This window comes from Cornus florida, unplaced genomic scaffold (assembly GCF_030987335.1).
Source record: "Cornus florida cultivar Cherokee Brave unplaced genomic scaffold, ASM3098733v1 CherokeeBrave_3.0.0_Hap2_Chr03, whole genome shotgun sequence".
Classification (NCBI taxonomy): domain Eukaryota; kingdom Viridiplantae; phylum Streptophyta; class Magnoliopsida; order Cornales; family Cornaceae; genus Cornus; species Cornus florida.
The window spans coordinates 17,474,459-17,492,165 of record NW_026775573.1 but is presented as its reverse complement, the minus strand read 5'-3'; the positions used below and the strand labels follow the sequence as shown (position 1 = coordinate 17,492,165).

General features: G+C 35.1%; 1 protein-coding gene across 1 annotated transcript; it reads right to left on the bottom strand.

The window, feature by feature from the left end:
* Window positions 1–11,604: 11,604 nt before the first annotated feature.
* On the bottom strand, window positions 11,605–17,293 carry LOC132301202 (uncharacterized). The gene is made up of 3 exons (XM_059798478.1): window positions 16,987–17,293; window positions 15,760–16,058; window positions 11,605–13,734 (listed from the first exon to the last, which is right to left on the bottom strand). The coding sequence occupies exons 1-3, from the start codon at window positions 17,291–17,293 to the stop codon at window positions 11,605–11,607; spliced, it is 2,736 nt and encodes a 911-aa protein (XP_059654461.1).
* Window positions 17,294–17,707: the final 414 nt, after the last annotated feature.

Sequence of the window (17,707 nt, the reverse complement as noted above, 5' to 3'; positions counted from 1 at the left end):
ATTACATGGGTTTTAGGAGTGTGTTTGGGTTTTGAAGTGAAGTTTTGAAATTCAAAAGTTACTGTGAGTCCTTGGAGAGTCCATTAGTGGAAGCTGATGAAGCTTTTAGAGAGAGAAAGGAAGAAGATGACATTTTGGAAGAAGACAAGTGTATTTTAGATACAATATTTAAATGTGTTTATATTTATGGAATATAATATTTAAAGCTTATATATATAAAATACAAGGGTGGTGAAAATTTAGAAACCTAAGATTTTTAATTAATGTGGCCAATTCTCCTCCACTTATTTTAAAATGGTGAAAATGACATACTATGTGACTGGAGTTGATGTTCACCCTTATAGATACGTTACAAAATTTAGAGTACAACGACTTCTGTTGTAATTCTGTTTTCTATAATGACACTATAGAACTGTTGACTTAAATATACTATGCTGGTTAGACAATGATATTAGACCATTCTGGCTTTGAATTCTATTAGATATATTTGTAAAATTACAGGTGCTTTGTCTTTACGGGTGCTTTGTGTGGAAGGACTATTGCATGCTTCTTTTATTTATTCAAGCTAAAAATAATAATTTATTTATACTTTGTTTGGCTCTCAATCAGATAATCAAAACCTTAAAAAAAAAGGCATTCTCCTTCAATAACTCGGCAATCAGAAGTCATGCATCAAGTCCTTTTCCAACTTTAGCCCCTACCCTCAAAAAATTAAGGCTTAATTCGCCAGAAGTTTTCATTAAAATAAATAATAAAATAAAATAACAGCCTGAAGTTGAGCCCCTCAGCCTTCTTATTCTCGGTCAGCAGATATTCAATTGCCCTAACTGAGGGCCTTCACCAAATTTAAGTATGTAAAGCAGTCAGCTGCAAAACGCATCTGAATATGCATCACAGGAGAAACACCAAACTGACAGATTCAAAAGTAAATTAACAAACAAAAAATGGAAGTTTTCATTAAAATAAAAAAAATATAATAAAATAACTGCCTGAGGTCGAGCCCCTCAACCTTCTTATTCTCGGTCAGCAGATATTCAATTGCCCTAACTGGAGGGCCTTCACCAAATTTAAATATGTAAGCAGTCAGTTGCAAAATGCATCTGAATATGCATCACAGGAGAAACACCACACTAACAGATCACTGCTTTCAAAAGTAAACAAACAAAAAATGGAAAATTTAAAATATATTATCCAATAAAAGAAGAAGAATAACAAAGAAAATCTTAATACATACCTGTAGCTGACTGTCACACAATGATTTTTCTGCTGGCAATGATTGAGAGCATATGCTTGTTCACAAAACCGCTGCAGAGAACATCTTTACAGCATAAACATAACCAATTCTCATCGGGATGGTCGCACCTTCAGTAAGGTGGCTGTTAGGGAATGCATTTTCCGGTTAAAGCATAAACTTAGAATACTAAAAGAGGATATCAAACCCAACACAGCAGGGTTGGCTGGAACTACTTGGTGGATATCAATAGCCTAAATCAAACTATTTTCTGCAAATCAATTTTTCTGAATGACATCTATACAGTTGAGGTGGTCACTTCTGAATATGAGGCATTACCAGTAAATTTCACTTACAATTAATAGTGCTTTGACACATGATTCAACTAATTTGACCTAGAAATATTTCTTTTACTTTCAACGACACAAGACCTTTAGGTACAAGTGTAACACCAGGGTCAACCCAAATAATAAGATATATACATAAATCAGCATTCTTTTGATGCAGTAGAGGATCAAGTTCATAAATTTAGGATAGCTATCACTAATAAAACAAATAAATAAGTTCGAAATTTCAAACATATATAACAAATGATATACAAAAAATAGCAAGTGTCATTGATAAAGTGATAAGTCGAGCAAATACAGGGTATTACCCAATGAATAAAGGGGAAAGGCCTCACAAATTTAAAATTGAAGACAACCGTTGTTATTAATTATTGAGATTACAAAAAATTATTATTCCTAGAATGTTTGAATTCAATGTGGACACATTATGCAAAAAGATTATAATTAAGAATTTCAGCTAAAAAGGACATTGTCGACATTAAATTCTGCTAAACATGAAGTCCAGTTATACCCAATGTAACATTGAAAGTTTTGAAGTGAGAAGTGCAGGGTATAAATGTATGAGCTTATCCCATCCATCATCGGGTCATAAACCCTACCATTTAAAATGAGCAGACCGTTCATCCTCTGCTTCTCTGAATCATCCAACTCGGTAGACTCTGATGTGGTTTCCCCCTCCATACTAAGTCAAAGAGTCTTTCCCATGTCACATTCCTTTGCCTACTTCCAGCAGTGCCCTCTTTCCTTACTTATTTTGTTGTTATTCATTTATGTGGGCCCATCTCTTGATGGTCCACTCAATGTGATTTGGAATCAACATGAATTCTAAGGTCTCGACCTCCACTTTCAAATTGAATCTACCATCTAATAGTCACGGTCTCATTTACTAGAAGTGTCTTGCCACTTTCAAATTGATACCGACTATGCATCTTAATAATCACCACAGAGGGATCCTAGTAGTTTGTTTAATGACGTCATACATGGTCGGATAATAGCTTTCAAACACAGTATCAAGACCAACCTATGCCACCCTATCTAATCCTATCTAATGAACAGGAGAGGGCTTCATACTTAGCAGCCACAAATATGGCCTATGATTCCAACTATGCAATTGAATACCCACTAGCTATGCCCACTAAGAGAATGTGAGAAATAGCAAGAAATGCCCATAGTGAGAGTCTTGTTTCTTGTCCGATGTGTCTAGTACATGCTATAGAATTTCATTAGTGAGATACCTCACCCAATTTCACTTTACTCCAGCTAAGCAAATGTTAGCCACATGCACCACCTATTTAAAATACTCACCCTTTCGATAGGCTCGCAATGCGATCACAGATCTGCACAACCTTGGATTGCAATGAAAGGATGATTAATTGCTCCTCTGTTTTACCTTCTAGTGAAGGATTGTACTGAAACGATGGCACTTGTGGCCATTCCCTCCTCCAAGTTGATCAGAAGCTAATCAGAAGCCAAATAACCAAACATAGATCAGTGTTAGGAAGAGAAAATCATGGCAGCAAAAGCATAACAGTAGCATATTATATATATATACACACACATATATGTATATATACAGAACTCATTAACTACATATATTTGCTTGAATTTTCGAAAAAAAAAATGTTGATCAGAAGCCAAACAACCAACCATAGATCAGTGTCAGCGAGAGAAAATCATGGCAGCAAAAGCATAGCAGTAGCATATATATATATAGAGAAACCATTAACCATGGCTTCAAAATCTTGAAAGTCCCCACACATTCCCACCCACAGAAACCCTATCTCTCCACTTACCGACGTCTTCTTCTAATGTCTTTCGCTTCATATTGCTCTCGATTGCATTCGTGCGCCCTCAAAGCTCGACCCAGCGGTAGTGAAATTTGGAGCAGTATTGAAGGTGCCTACAATTCTCAATTGATGAGGAAGTCGGTTGTCTCGCCGGCAGTGGATGTCGCCGGCAGTGGATGTTAGAGGTATTAGAGAAGTTTTAAAACTTCCAACTCTAGAATTTCTATTGGTTAGAAATTCAAAAATCCTTAACTGATTTACTGTAGATGATAATAATTAAATTAAAAGGAATTAAACTAAATGCTATTACTGTTAAGCCAACGGCACATCTAGGTTTATACCAGTTGATGAAAAGACCTGATAAATTCTATTAATATGTAGCTTTTGATTAGCGGAGAAATTAATAAAATAAGATCTCTTCTACTCTCAAAAAAACTACTGCAATTATATTATCTCTGTGCAATCATACAGTCCACTCCTATTATATATATATTCTCTATTTCTCTTGGGCAACGTGACATCAAAACTTGGTAAAAGCTTCTATGTGATCGGGATCGTAATTACCTGCACGTAAGGGAGACTTCAAAGGCTTTAGGACAGCGCATTGCGTGCCTCTCCATCAAATGGGCCAAAACTATCGATCTTTCTCTGTTTTGATTTGTTTTCTGTTTTAATACAATTATATTTGTTGTTTAATTATTATTGAATATTAATTGTTTTATTATAATTATTCTCTTTTTTAAAAACATCTTTTCCATTCTATAAATAGAAGTATTTTACAATCTGTAAATTATTAATATACTTAACAATCTAAAGCCTTTGAAATAAATTGTTGAGTGCTTAGATATATATATATATTTCTACTATTTCAATTTGGTAATTTATTATTCACATATCGTAATTAATTTTGGTTCTGTTGATAAAAGTTATTTACTTTGTTTGCTTTTCCATTTAGATTGTTGCCGTGTATATATATATATATCTGATTGTCTAATATCAGTAAATAATCTCAGTCCATCTATCAGTAAATAATTTTGATATTGATATTTTACTGATATCTTACTGATATTGACATTTTACTGATATTGATTTTATTATGATTGTTTATGTGATTGATTAAGTGTTGCCGTAATAATTTTGATTATTACTGATATTTTACTGATATTGATTTTATTATAATAATATTGAGTGAATTATATGACCTTTGCATATGCATTGATATTGTATGAAAAAGAGATTAGTTGTATAATATCGTTGAGTGAATTATATGACCTTTGCATATGCACTGATATTTTATAAAAAGAGATTATTACTTAAATCCTTACTGATAGAATCGTTACCTTATAGAATCATTACTTTATAAAAAGAGATTGTGGCTTTATAAATTGTTATCGGAATATTGCATGAATTATTTTCAATTTAATTTTTTTTTAGTGAGTAATTTTAAATTAGAAAGAGTTAATTTTTCTTAACATCTTTCATTCTGAAAGTTAAACAATATTGTTTCAATAATAATAATAATTTGTTTAATTATTTTTTACTCTATTTCACATTTATTGAATGTCCTGTTTAGAATACAAATAATTTATTGTATGCTTCACTGTTACTTGAATTGGAAGATATTATTTAAAAAAAAAAATAGAATTCTATAGTGACATCTTTCTTTTAGTTTCTAACAGATTTGTATATCTCGATTTGCCCTTTGTATTTTTGAGGAAACATGAATATGCCTAAATTGGAAGAAGCTAATACTGTTAAACCAGAAAAGTTTAGTGGTGTGAATTTTAGAAGGTGGCAAAAACAAATAAAATATTGGTTGACTGTCTTAGGACTTCTATCTGCCTTAGGAGAATCTCAAGGTAACTTAGTATTGTCCTCATGGTTAAGTCCTGAACAAATTGAATTTCATTGCCACAATAGAATTTTAAGTGCACTATCGGATCACCTTTATGATGTATATCATACCACAAGTAGTGCCAAAGACCTTTGGAATGCCTTGGAAGCAAAATATGGAATTGAAGATGCTGGTATAGAGCACTTTGCAGTCTCAAACTTTAATAACTATCAGATGGTGGAAAATAAAAGAGTTACTGATCAAATCCATGAATTTCATGAGCTACTTAGGAAAGTGGAAAGGAAAGAAACTAAGTTAAGGGAGGACTTTAGAGTGTCCTGCCTTATTGAAAAATTACCACCCTCTTAGTCTGATTTCGCTAGGTCCCTTAGACATAAACAAGGAGATCTAACCTTGACCCATGTAATTAATTCACTAAGGGTTGAAGAAAAACATAGGTCAAGTGTCCAAAGTGAAAATGAAAAGACAACTAAAGTAAATTTAGTTGAAAATAAAAGTAATTCTAATAACAATAGGAATCACTTTAGACCTAAAGGGAGGAACTTCAAGGGAACAACTAGAAATAACAACCACCACAAACATTTTAATAAGAATGTCTAGAATAATCAAGGTAATACATTCAAAAATACTAAGGACAATGAGGATAAACATTGCTATGTCTGTGGGAGGATCAATCACAAAAGCAATGGATTGCTTTTACAAGAAAACAGAAGTGTACAAGCCTAGGCATAAGTCTTTTCAAAATCAGAGAGGTTCTAAAGCACAAGTTAATGTGTTAGTGGATCAAGAAAATTCAAATGAAAATGCATTAAGGTATAATCTCAATCCAACTATTACTTACACTCACCATAACAGAGATTGGTGGTTAGATTCTGGTGCTAATGTACATGTATGTTTTGATCGTGATTGCTTTTAAAATTTTCAGAACTCAAGTGGAGGAAGTGTAACTCTAGGGAATGACTCGGTCGCACGTGTACTTAGAATTGGAGATATAGAACTAAAGATGACTTCTGGAAAGACTTTGATTGTCAAGGATGTGTTATGTTCCTGAAGTGAGAAGAAATCTTATTAGTGGATCGTCCTTAGTGCAACAAGGATATAAAGTTGTAATGGAGTCTAATAGAATAGTGATTACTAAGAATAATATTTTTATTGGAAAAGGTTATGTTATTGAAGGTTTATTTAAGATGAATGTAATTTCTGAAGTTAATAAGAATTCTCTTCAAATTTTTAGTGTTGAATCTTGTGATGTATGGCATGGAAGATTATGACATGTAAACTTGAAGAAAATTAAAAGATTAATGGATTTAAATTTAATTCCAAAGACTGCGGTTGATTTGAAACAAAAAAAGTGAAGTATGTGTTCAAGAAAAGCAACCTAGAAAACATTTTAAGTCTATTAAAAGAAATACCCAACTTTTAGAATTAATTCACAATGACGTATGTGATTCAAATAGACCTCCAACTAGAGGTGGGAAAAAGTACTTTGTGACATTCATAGATGATTGTTCAAAATATTCTTATGTATACGTAATTAAAACAAAGGATGAGGTGTTTGAAAGATTTAAAGTGTACAAAAATGAAGTGGAGAATCAACTAGAGAAGAAAATTAAAAGACTTAAGTCCAATAGAGGAGGAGAGTATCAATGGAATGTTCTTGGTATATTCTGTAAAGAAAGTGGAATTATACATGAAGTTACTGCCCCTTATTCACCTCAATCTAATGGTGTGGCAGAAAGGAAAAATTGGACTTTGTTGGACATGGTAAATGCTATGTTAACTAGTTCTGGTGTATCCGAGAATTTGTGGGGGGAAGCAATACTCATTGCATGTTTAATACTTAATAGGGTAACTGTTGGAGATAATGAAAAGACCCCATATGAAGTTTGGAAAGGAAGAACACCTAATATTAAATTCCTACGAGTGTGGAGGTGTTTAGCAAAGGTGGCTATACCTGAAACTAAGAAAAAAAAAATAGGACCTAAAATAGTAGATGTTATTTTCTTAGGTTATGCCAAAAATAGTAGTGCTAATAGATTTTTAGTGTTTAACTCTGAAATTAGTTAAATTAGTGAAATATCAAATAATACAATAATTGAGTCTAGAGATGCTACATTTTTCCATTTAAAACAAGAATTCCACACCATATAGTTGAGAAACAATCAAACTCTACTCACGAGAAACCCTCTTCTAGTATTTCTTCCGAAAAGGAACCTGAATCTCAAGTTGAACTTAGAAGAGTAAAAGACCCCTAATAGAGAAGAATTTTGGAGAACGATTCTATACATTTGTAGTAGAAGGAGAACCAAACACCTACAAGGAAGCCATGTCTTCCATAGATGCTCCTTTTTGGAAGGAGGCTACAAATAGTGAATTTGAATCTATAATTCAAAATAATAATTGGGTGCTGACTAATTTGCCTCCTGGAAATAAATCCATTGGTTGTAAATGGGTATTTAGAAAGAAGTTAAGACCTGATGGAAGTATAGACAAGTATAAGGTAAGACTAGTAGTTAAGGGATTTACACAAAAGAAAGGAATAGATTATTTTGACACTTACTCACCTGTATCTAGTATTACCACTATTAGGATATTAATAGCTTTAACATCCATACACAATTTAGTAATTTATCAAATGGATGTAAAGACCGTATTTTTAAATAGAGATTTAGATGAAGAAATCTATATGGAACAACCTGAAAGTTATATTGTAAAAGGACAAGAACACAGGGTATATAATTAGTCAAATCATTATATGGTCTTAAGCAAGCTCCTAAGCAGTGGCATGAAAATTTTGATAGAGTTATTTTGGATTATGGATTTAAAATAAATGAGCATGATAAATGTTTATACTATAAAGAGAGTAATGGAGATCATGTGATACTATGTCTTTATGTGGATGACATATTAATTTTTGGAACAAATTTGGAAATAGTAAAAGATATTAAGACATACTTATCTTTGAGTTTTAATATAAAAGATTTAGGAGAAGTTTATATGATCTTAGGAATGAAAATTGAGAGAAATTTAGAAGGAATTACTATAAGTCAATCTAATACAATTAAGAAGATGTTGAGAAAATTTAATTATTTTGAGAGTAAACCTGTGTCAACTCCTTATGATCCTAATGTACATTTGAAGAAAAATAGTGGTGATCCTGTTTCCCAATTAAAATATTCACAAATGATTGGATCTTTACTATATTTAGCTAATAAAACTAGGCCTGATATTTCATATGCTGTGGGAAGACTTAGTAGATAGACTCATAACCCGAGTACAGAACATTGGACAGCTTTAGAGCGAGTTTTTAGATACCTAAGAGGGACTATTGAAAATTCTTTATGTTATAAATGTTTTCCTGAGATGGTAGAGGGATATAGTGACGCTAATTGGATTACTGATAGTTTAGAGGTTAAATCCACTAGTGGCTATGTATTTCTCTTAGGAGGAGCTACAATATCATGGAGTTCCAGAAAACAAACAATTATATCCAGAAGTACAATGGAATCAGAGCTTATAGCATTAGATACAACATGCATTGAAGCTGAATGGATTAAGAGTCTCTTATTAGATTTGCCATTAGTAAATAAATCAATTCCAGCAATACATATACATTGTGATTGTAAGGCAACTATTAATCTAGTGAGACAATCCTATACAAATAAGAAAATGAATAGACATATACAAGTAAGATTAAGTCTGTGAGGAGCATGTTGAATAGGAGTATAATCTCCTTAGAATATATTAAGTCAGAAAAGAACTTAGCTGACTAATTGACTAAAGGTTTGTCTAGGAGCGTAGTCCTAGATTTATCGAGGGGAATGGGCTTAAGCCAATAAGGGAGTCACCTTCGGAGGTAACCCATCCTTTGTGATTGGAGATCCCTTGAAGAAGGTTCAATGGGTAGAAACAATCCGTACTGCGTGACTCGTTTACAGCACTTTATTTAGGAGGTTTCTCAAGAAGATTCTTTCCTACCCATCCCTATGGCATTTGTGCTGTTTAATGTGACGTTAGGAAGGGCATTGCCCTGAATGAGCCCGAGGTAAGCATACTCTTGCAAGGTATCTGTCACATGTACCTTTGGAGGACTCACCTAAATGGGAGCTGTCGTAAGGTCGCGACTATAAGAATTGGATTGTTCTCTAATAACTCTTATGAGAATCAAGATACAAGCGCATGGCCATTAATAGCATTAAACCGTGAAACCAAGTTTATCGTCAATATTGTGCGTGTGATATGTTAAAGTTTGACTCAAGGGCCGAGTTCAAGACCTAGTCTCTCAGAACCCTCAAATGAAAACTATCGACACAAAGTGCAAGTTCAAGTCCGGAAGACTCTTGCACCCATTGCATAGTATTCAGTTGCCCCATTATGATATCTTTTTTAATTACGTATATATTCTATATGATCTTTATTTATTTTTAAGTTTTAAAACTTGTGGGGGATTGTTAGAGTTATTAGAGAAGTTTTAAAACTTCCAACTCTAGAATTTCTATTGGTTAGAAATTCAAAAATCCTTAACTAATTAACTGTAGATGATACTAATTAAATTAAAAAGAATTAAATTAAATGCTATAATTGTTAAGCCAAACGGCACATCTAGGTTTATACATGTTGATGAAATTCTATTAATATGTAGGTTTTGATTAGCGGAGAAATTAATAAAATAAAATCTCTTCTACTCTCAGAAAAACTACTGCAATTATATTATCTCTCTGCTATCATACAGTCTACTCCTATTATATATATATTCACTATTTCTCTTGGGCAACGTGACATCAAAACTTGTTGAAAGCTTCTCTGTGATCGTGCGTATAGGGAACCATTGGAGTTGTATCTTAGAGTTTTTGGTGGATCGTAATGATCTGCATGTAAGGGAGACTTCAAAGGCTTTAGGACAACGCATTGCGTGCCTCTCTATCAAACAGGCTAATACTATCGATTTTTCTCTGTTCTGATTTGTTTTCTATTTTAATACAATTATATTTGTTGTTTAATTATTATTGAATATTAATTATTTTATTATAATTATTCTCTTTTTTTTAAAACATCTTTTCCATTCTATAAATAGAAGTATTTTACAATCTGTAAATTATTAATATACTTAACAGTGGACACCTCCGGACAATTCCACGAAGGACTCCGATGACAACCAATGAGGAGGAGCGAAGGGAAGAAGTGGATGGGTTGATTGAGAAGACTATATTTTGGGGGACGTCGTACCACTTGTTGGTTTTTTTGGATGATTCTTCATTTTGGCAAGTAGGTCTCAATTTCTCTCTCTTTACCTATACACGTGGATTCAATTCTCTGTCCTAACTGAAGCGAGACTGCTTTTCTTTAGTAGCTATTTAAATATCTATTTTGAATGTCATTGTGTATATCATTTCCCCAATAGAATAACAATGGAGTCGTGCTCTTGAAATTTACCATAAAGGCATTGAATGGATTTACCTGAAGTGCTATGGAAGATTCAACCTACTCCCATTGGTTGAATTCAGTCAAAGACAAGAGACTACCTGAGCGCTTCTCAAAAGAAAAAGAAAAAAAAAAAAGAAAAAGCAGTGGCAGTGAAGAACTGTAGTTATGTGAGTACGTGTATATATATATATAGAGAGAGAGTCATATATACGGAGTATATGTTTATTTATAGATAGAGAGAGGGAAGGACCTTGAATAGATGGAGAGAGATCTGGTAAGGTTTTAGGGAGAGGAGCAAAGTAGATACAGAAGAAATCATCAACATATATAATTATATATGGAGGACATGAAAGAGCTTGTTTTTCTCTCCATATTGAGGGTATATAAGTAATTTTATTTATCAAAAAGTGATGGTGCAATTGTCTTTGCAACCTATCTAAGGGCAAATGTGATATTTCTCTATGAAAAGATGCTGACACTAGCAAAAAAACGACATTGACTGGGTTGACCCTTAACCCAAAGGATATAGTATTATGACACAGCTAAATTTGAGAGAGGTCCATGTAATTTTTGAAAGCGGAGGGTAACTGTGTGTAATTCGGCCTAACCTCGAGGGAGGTAGGTGCTATTTCCCAAAATACAATATTTTTTCAAATGTATGAATAGTGCAAAAGTGTTCTAATTGATTTTTTTTTTTTTTTTGAAAGGTTAAGCAATGTATAGATAGAAGAAAACTGTACATGGAGGCCTTTGGCCATAACAGCCCATAAAGGGCAACAGGCCTAAAGAGGCACAAAACAAGAGGCCAATGGCCAAAACAAACAAGAAACAAAACCCCAGACCAATACAAGCCTAATAACGTTGTTTAACAAACTAATAAAAAAGCCGTTAAACTAAGTTGTCAAGCTTTCAATCCGGTAGCAAAGCCCTAAATCGGCAAAAGGGATCCCTCTGTAATAGCTAATCCGGCGGTCTCGGAGGAGGACGACAGCATGCCAGAGACAAATTCCAAGGCTGCAAAATACATCTAGATGCTTCACAATCCTTAAGGCAGCGCAATTGGAGAAGGCTTGTGATTGTATTGCTGACCTTAGTCAACACCAATCTCTGCGAAGACGATTTGCCTTTGAAGATTCGATTATTACGTTCTTCCCATATGTGATACACCATGGCTGAGAGGCATATCTTCTGAAGCATATTGATTGGAGAGCTTCCCTTCCATCGGTGGCTAATCCACAAAATCATGTCCTCCCAAGAGAGGAATGGTTTGTAGAATTTGCACCTATCTTGTATGAATTTCCACAATGGTGAGGAGAAGATGCATCTGAAAAAGAGGTGGGAGTGGGATTCAGGCTCAGAATTGCATAGAGCACATATGCTATCATGACTAGCCATTGCTCTGCTGTCGAGGGTTGGGAGTCTACTTTGGGCTGCGAACCACATGTTGAATTTCATCCTTGGAATTGTGAGAGAGCACCATACAAGGTTGTTCCAAGCAATTTGATCACCGTTGCCTGCAAGATGGAGAGTGGTATGTTTGAGATTAAAGGTACCAGAGGGGGATGCTGACCAAATTAGCTTATCTTTTCTGGTTGAGCATGGCTGAGGAAGAGCAAGAAGTTCAGGAACGGCATTGGAGAGTGAATGGGGGAATGACCATGAGTTATTCACTATGAATCTACCTACAAGAGTGAACTCATCAGCTCCCAAGTTTGAGAGGATGTGGGAAGGAAAACATAAGCTGAGAGGACCTGCTGGAGACCAATTGTCCAACCAAAAGTTGGTATCCATTCCATTGTCGATGACATGCTTGATGATGAGTCTAGCTGGATGCCTCAGCTGAAGAATTTTCCGCCAGCTCCAAGAGCAAGGTTGGGGGATCTTCAAGCTCCAAAAGCTTCTATTCTTTATGAGGTAAATTCTGCACCAATTGATCCATACTCTGTCTGAATTGTCTGTATGAAGGTCCCAAATATATCTGAGAATAGCAGCTCTATTTGCAACCTCAAGGTTAGGGATGTCTAGGCCACCTTCAGCTTTGGGCCTGCAGACATTATACCATGTAACTTTTGACCCTGTAGATTTCAATTCTGGTCCAGACCAAAGAAATGATCTGAAGATCTTGTTCAGCTCATTGATTACACTTTTTCGGAGGACAAAAATACTAGACCAATAGAGCTGAGTTGAGACAAGGACAGCTTTAAGAAGCTGTAAATGACCTGCATAGGAAAGGGATCTGGCAGACCAGTGAGAGATCCTATGAGTGATTCTTTCAATGAGAGTTCTACAATCAGAGCTCTTGAGGTTTGTAGTGATCAGTGGAACCCCGAGATGTCTAATAGGCAGACCGCCTTTCTGAATGCCAAACATATCAATGATTACTTCTTCCATCTGAGGGTGAATGCCTGCACAAAAGATTGAACTTTTTGACAGGTTGATTGTTAGACCAGACATCGAGTAGAAGAGGTCAAGGGCTGATTTCAGTATGGATATGGATTCAATGTCTCCATGGCATAGTAAAAGGAGGTCATCAACAAATGATAGGTGGGTGATACGTTGCTCCTTACATCTCCAATGATGCTTGAATCTTGGAGCTCGAGTAACATAGTTGCTGATAATGGATGACAGAGCTTCAATAACAATGACAAACAGGAACGGGGAGATTGGATCTCCTTGTCTCAACCCTCTCTTCCCCTTAAAAAACCCCTGAAATTCTCCATTCAGAGCAATTGTGAATGATGGGGATGAGATACAAGACAGGATAAGGGAGATAAACTTTTGAGGAAATTTGAGAAGAGTGAGGCAGTTGGAGATGAAGTCCCAATTTACAGAGTCAAAAGCTTTCATAAGCTCAATTTTGATAGCACACCTAGGAGGGCCAATGTCTTTGTGATAGCCTCTTAAAAGCTCATGTGCAAGGAGGATGGAGTCAGTGATCTTTCTGCCTTGGACAAAAGCTGTTTGAGTAGTGTCAATGATATGAGGAAGGGTAAGTTGAAGCTTGGAAGCCAACAATTTTGCTATACACTTGTGGATGGTGTTGCAGCAGGATATTGGCCTGTAGTCATTAACAGATGAGGGATTTGAACACTTTGGAACAAGTTAAATGTAAGTGCAGTTGATCTCATAAAGGAGCTTCCCATTCCCGAAGAATTCAGAGATGGAATTCAGAGATGGCCTTAATAATTGAGTTCCCCACAATGTGCCATGTCTTTTGGAATACTTTAAAAATGCCTGAAGTACATGTGTCAGGACACCCAAAACCTCGGACAGAGGTATAGCTCATTTATCTTACATAACAAGCATATCAAATAATTCAAACTTATTATAAAATTATTCATAGAACTCGTGTATTATGCTCATTTGCTACAAAATAGTGAAAACACTAAATTACTCAAAATAAATAAATAAAATAAAATAATAATATACAGGTTTGAGGATTTGATAACATAATTCAAACTTATTATAAAATTATTCATAGAACTCGTTTATTATGCTCATTTGCTTCAGAATGAGTGACAACATTATTTTACTCTTACAAAAATAGAAAGAAAAATATTATGTAGGTTGGGAATTGATAAAATTATAAACTCGGACACTTACCTCCACCTGAGTTCACGTAACATGGGAAGTACTATAAGTTACAAAGAAAATTCAATTAGTGCCACTGCTTGGTGGTACAAACTTGAGCAAAACAAAAAAGCACTAGTTGCAGTTACTTTGTGGACATCAAAGGGAGGCCGGGTCTATACCTATTATACCTCTCCCAACACCCTGAAGTTAAGGGTCTATTAGACATTAATGCTCTCTATGGCATTAGTTGCAGTTGCTTTAAAGTAGGCGGTTTGAATTTTAAAGACCAGAATCAGCAGCGGTATCTTACAGCAGTTCGAAGTATGGACATACTCTCTTCCCCTGGCTTGTTTTAAAGTAGAAAGTAGCAGGCATTATTACTTAAAAATTTGTCACTTGTTGCATACACCAACACATGTATAGAAACTTACATCTTGAACAATTTACATCTTTTTAAAATTTGGGACTTTCGAAAATCAAAGATATTTACATCTTGAACAATTTAGTTCCAAAGGAAGATAGATACATCTCAAGCCAATAATTCATAATAACACAAAATTTAGTTCGTTATTATCATTTTTTTTTTTTTTTTTTCTCAACAACAGAAAATTTCATTAAAACACCCGCACACACCAAAAAAAAAAAAAAAAAAAAAGGTTAAAACCCATCAGGGCATGTTTGGTGTGGTGGAATGGGTTAGAATGGAATGTCTATTCCACTTTTTGATTCCCTTTCCCTTGTTTGGTATTCCATATTTAAAGTGGAATGAGAATTCCAACTAATTCCCTGGGAATGCTCATTCCATCATTTTGTTGGAATCACCATTCCACTTTTAGACCAGTGGAATGACCATTCCATTTCCACTGAGAATTTAATTAATAACTTAAAAGACAAAAATACCCTTTGCCTTATTTGATACATCTCATCTAGTTTCATATTTTCCCAATGGACAACACATTGAAAATGAACTTGCCGGACTAACTTTTTAGTTTGGTCAGTGATGATCACTGGTCTCGTCGGACCTGTTCACGAAGTTTGTCGGAACTATTGGTCGCCGTGACTGAAGCACGCTGGAACTGATGCTTCAATTGAATTGTCGATGCTCAGTGACTAAGTTTTGGATGTGAACTTTGGTGGGTCATCGGAGTGAGCTAAAACTTAGCAACTCGCCAAAATGATGAAGATTCTGCAACTGGAGCACATTGGAATTAATAGACCTTTGCTGCTCGGAATTCAGACCAGAATCACTGGTTGAATGTGTTGGTGGTAGAAATCACTCACAAATAATCACTTATGGTGATTAATATAACCCACAGGAGAGAGATAAACAAAAATTCATTGAAGAAAAACTAAAACACAAATACAGAATTTCTCTCTTTCTCTTTGCCATTCTTTCTTCTTTTCTCTCTCTATATTTCATTCATTTATTTCATATATTCATATCTTCATTTCTAAACTACATATGCAACAATCTATTTATAGGCTTCCAATACGCGTAGAAGCTATCAAGTTGAATTCCACCGGATGGTTGCTTCACGGCACCTTCCATGGTCGGTGGATAGTTGTGGCTGCTTCCAGAAGCTTCTCATGGCTTCTTGTCGATTCTTGATTTTCTTGCAACTTCTGGGTTCTAGTATAACGTTGCTTCTTACATCTTCTTGCAGCTTCTAGGTTCTTCTGGTAGTGAGGAGAATTAAGTTTACTTTCAACATCCCCCTTTAAACTTGATTCTCCAAATTTCTGCATTCCCAATATCATCTTCAGTAATGTTGACTTCACATCAAGTTGGTAAAGCTTCCATCTATTCTGGGCAACGACAGATATCATTAGTCTGATTGTCTCTAGTCGGACAACAGGAGCAAACACTTCTCCATAATCTAATCATTTTCTTTGTTTGTAGCCCTTTGCTACAAGGCGTGCTTTGTATCTTTGAGCTTTGCCTTTTTCATTCTTCTTTGTCTTGTACACCCATTTCACTCCAATAGGCTTATGACCTTTTGGTAGACTACATAGCTCTTATGTATCATTTTTCTCTATAGCTTTGATTTCTTCATCCATAGCCGTCTTCCATTTCTTCACTTGGATAGCTTCTGTGAAGCTAACAGGATCACTATCCAAAAATAAACATAACAAATTTGTTGGGTTTATTTCCTTCTATATGGAGGAAAACCCAAGTGGGTTTTATTAAAAGCCCAAGTGGGTTTTATTAAAAGCCCAAAGTCTAGCCTTTAGGGAAAAGAAAACCCTAAGGAAGTTAGTATAAAAAGAGGGAGTCTCATGGAGTACACGGAGAACTTAGGAAGAGTTTGCGTGTATGATCTGGTGTTGAAATTCTCTACAATTGTAATATCTCTACATATATAGTGAATCTCTTCTCATCCATGGATGTAACCCTGATTTTGGGTGAACCACGTATATATCTTGTGTTGTGTTTGTTATTGTTTTTTTCTTTCTTTCTTTTACTTCCGCTGTGCCCAACAACTGGTATCAGAGCCAAAGGTGAAGGAGATCTAAAAAACACAAGAAGTCTCAACATGTGCTACAACGGGCTTTAGTTGTAGGTGGAGTCAATCGGCTTGGTTACATGGCATGGAGCTTGAGTAGTTAAGGTGGAGCCTTGGGGTTTTGACTGATTAAGCAATGTATAGTGGGGATAATCTGAGTTCTACAACAAGATCGAGAAGATTGAAGTCGCAGAGAATTGTCCAGATTTAATTGCCATGAGAAGCGATAATTGACGTAATAGAATTTGAGCCAAGGTGGAGATACCGGACCATGTATTCAGGTGATCAGATAAAGGAGTCCCGTCCTGGTATCTCAAAGCCATCATCTGCTTAATCAGAAACAATTTATTATTTCCAGTCTGTCTAGCATATAGCTGTTCAAGCTTACTCCATAGAGAACATGCATGTGTCTCTCCACTAATATGGTTCAAAACATTATCATCTACCCATTGCCTGATATACCCACAGACCTGTCGATGTAACAAAGTCCATTCCACATCAGATTTGTTTTCTGGTTTTTCAGCACTAAACACCGGTAAGTAATAATCTTTCACATAAAGAAGATCCTCCATTTTTCCTTTCCATATGTGATAATTTAAACCATTAAAATTAATCATTCTACTTGTATTTGCTTCCATAACTCAAACTGCCAACCTGGCAATCTGTCAACCTAGAGCTCTGATACCACTTTGTTGGGCACATCGGAAGCAAAAGAAAGAAAGAAAAAATAACAATTCAAACCACAACACAAGATATATACGTGGTTCACCCAAAATCAGGGTTACATCCACGGATGAGAAGAGATTCACTATATATGTAGAGATATTACAATTGTAGAGAATTTCAACACCGGATCATACACACAAACTCTTCCCGAGTTCTCCGTGTACTCCATGAGACTCCCTCTCGCCATCAGTGTTCACTCTACCAAACCCGTAACTCATCCCTACCAATATCGTACTCCCTCATGAGGCTAAATCTTTCTC

Excerpts from the sequence above, each read along its gene's own strand:
- LOC132301202 (XM_059798478.1), bottom strand. The coding sequence starts at position 17,293 with ATGGAGGATCTTCTTTATGTGAAAGATTATTACTTACCGGTGTTTAGT. Across the intron at positions 16,059-16,986 it reads TCACCTGAATACATGGTCCG|AGACAATCAGACTAATGATA; the intron begins GTATCTCCACCT and ends TTGTCCGACTAG. Across the intron at positions 13,735-15,759 it reads CTATCCACCGACCATGGAAG|TGTTCAAATCCCTCATCTGT; the intron begins GTGCCGTGAAGC and ends CTTGTTCCAAAG.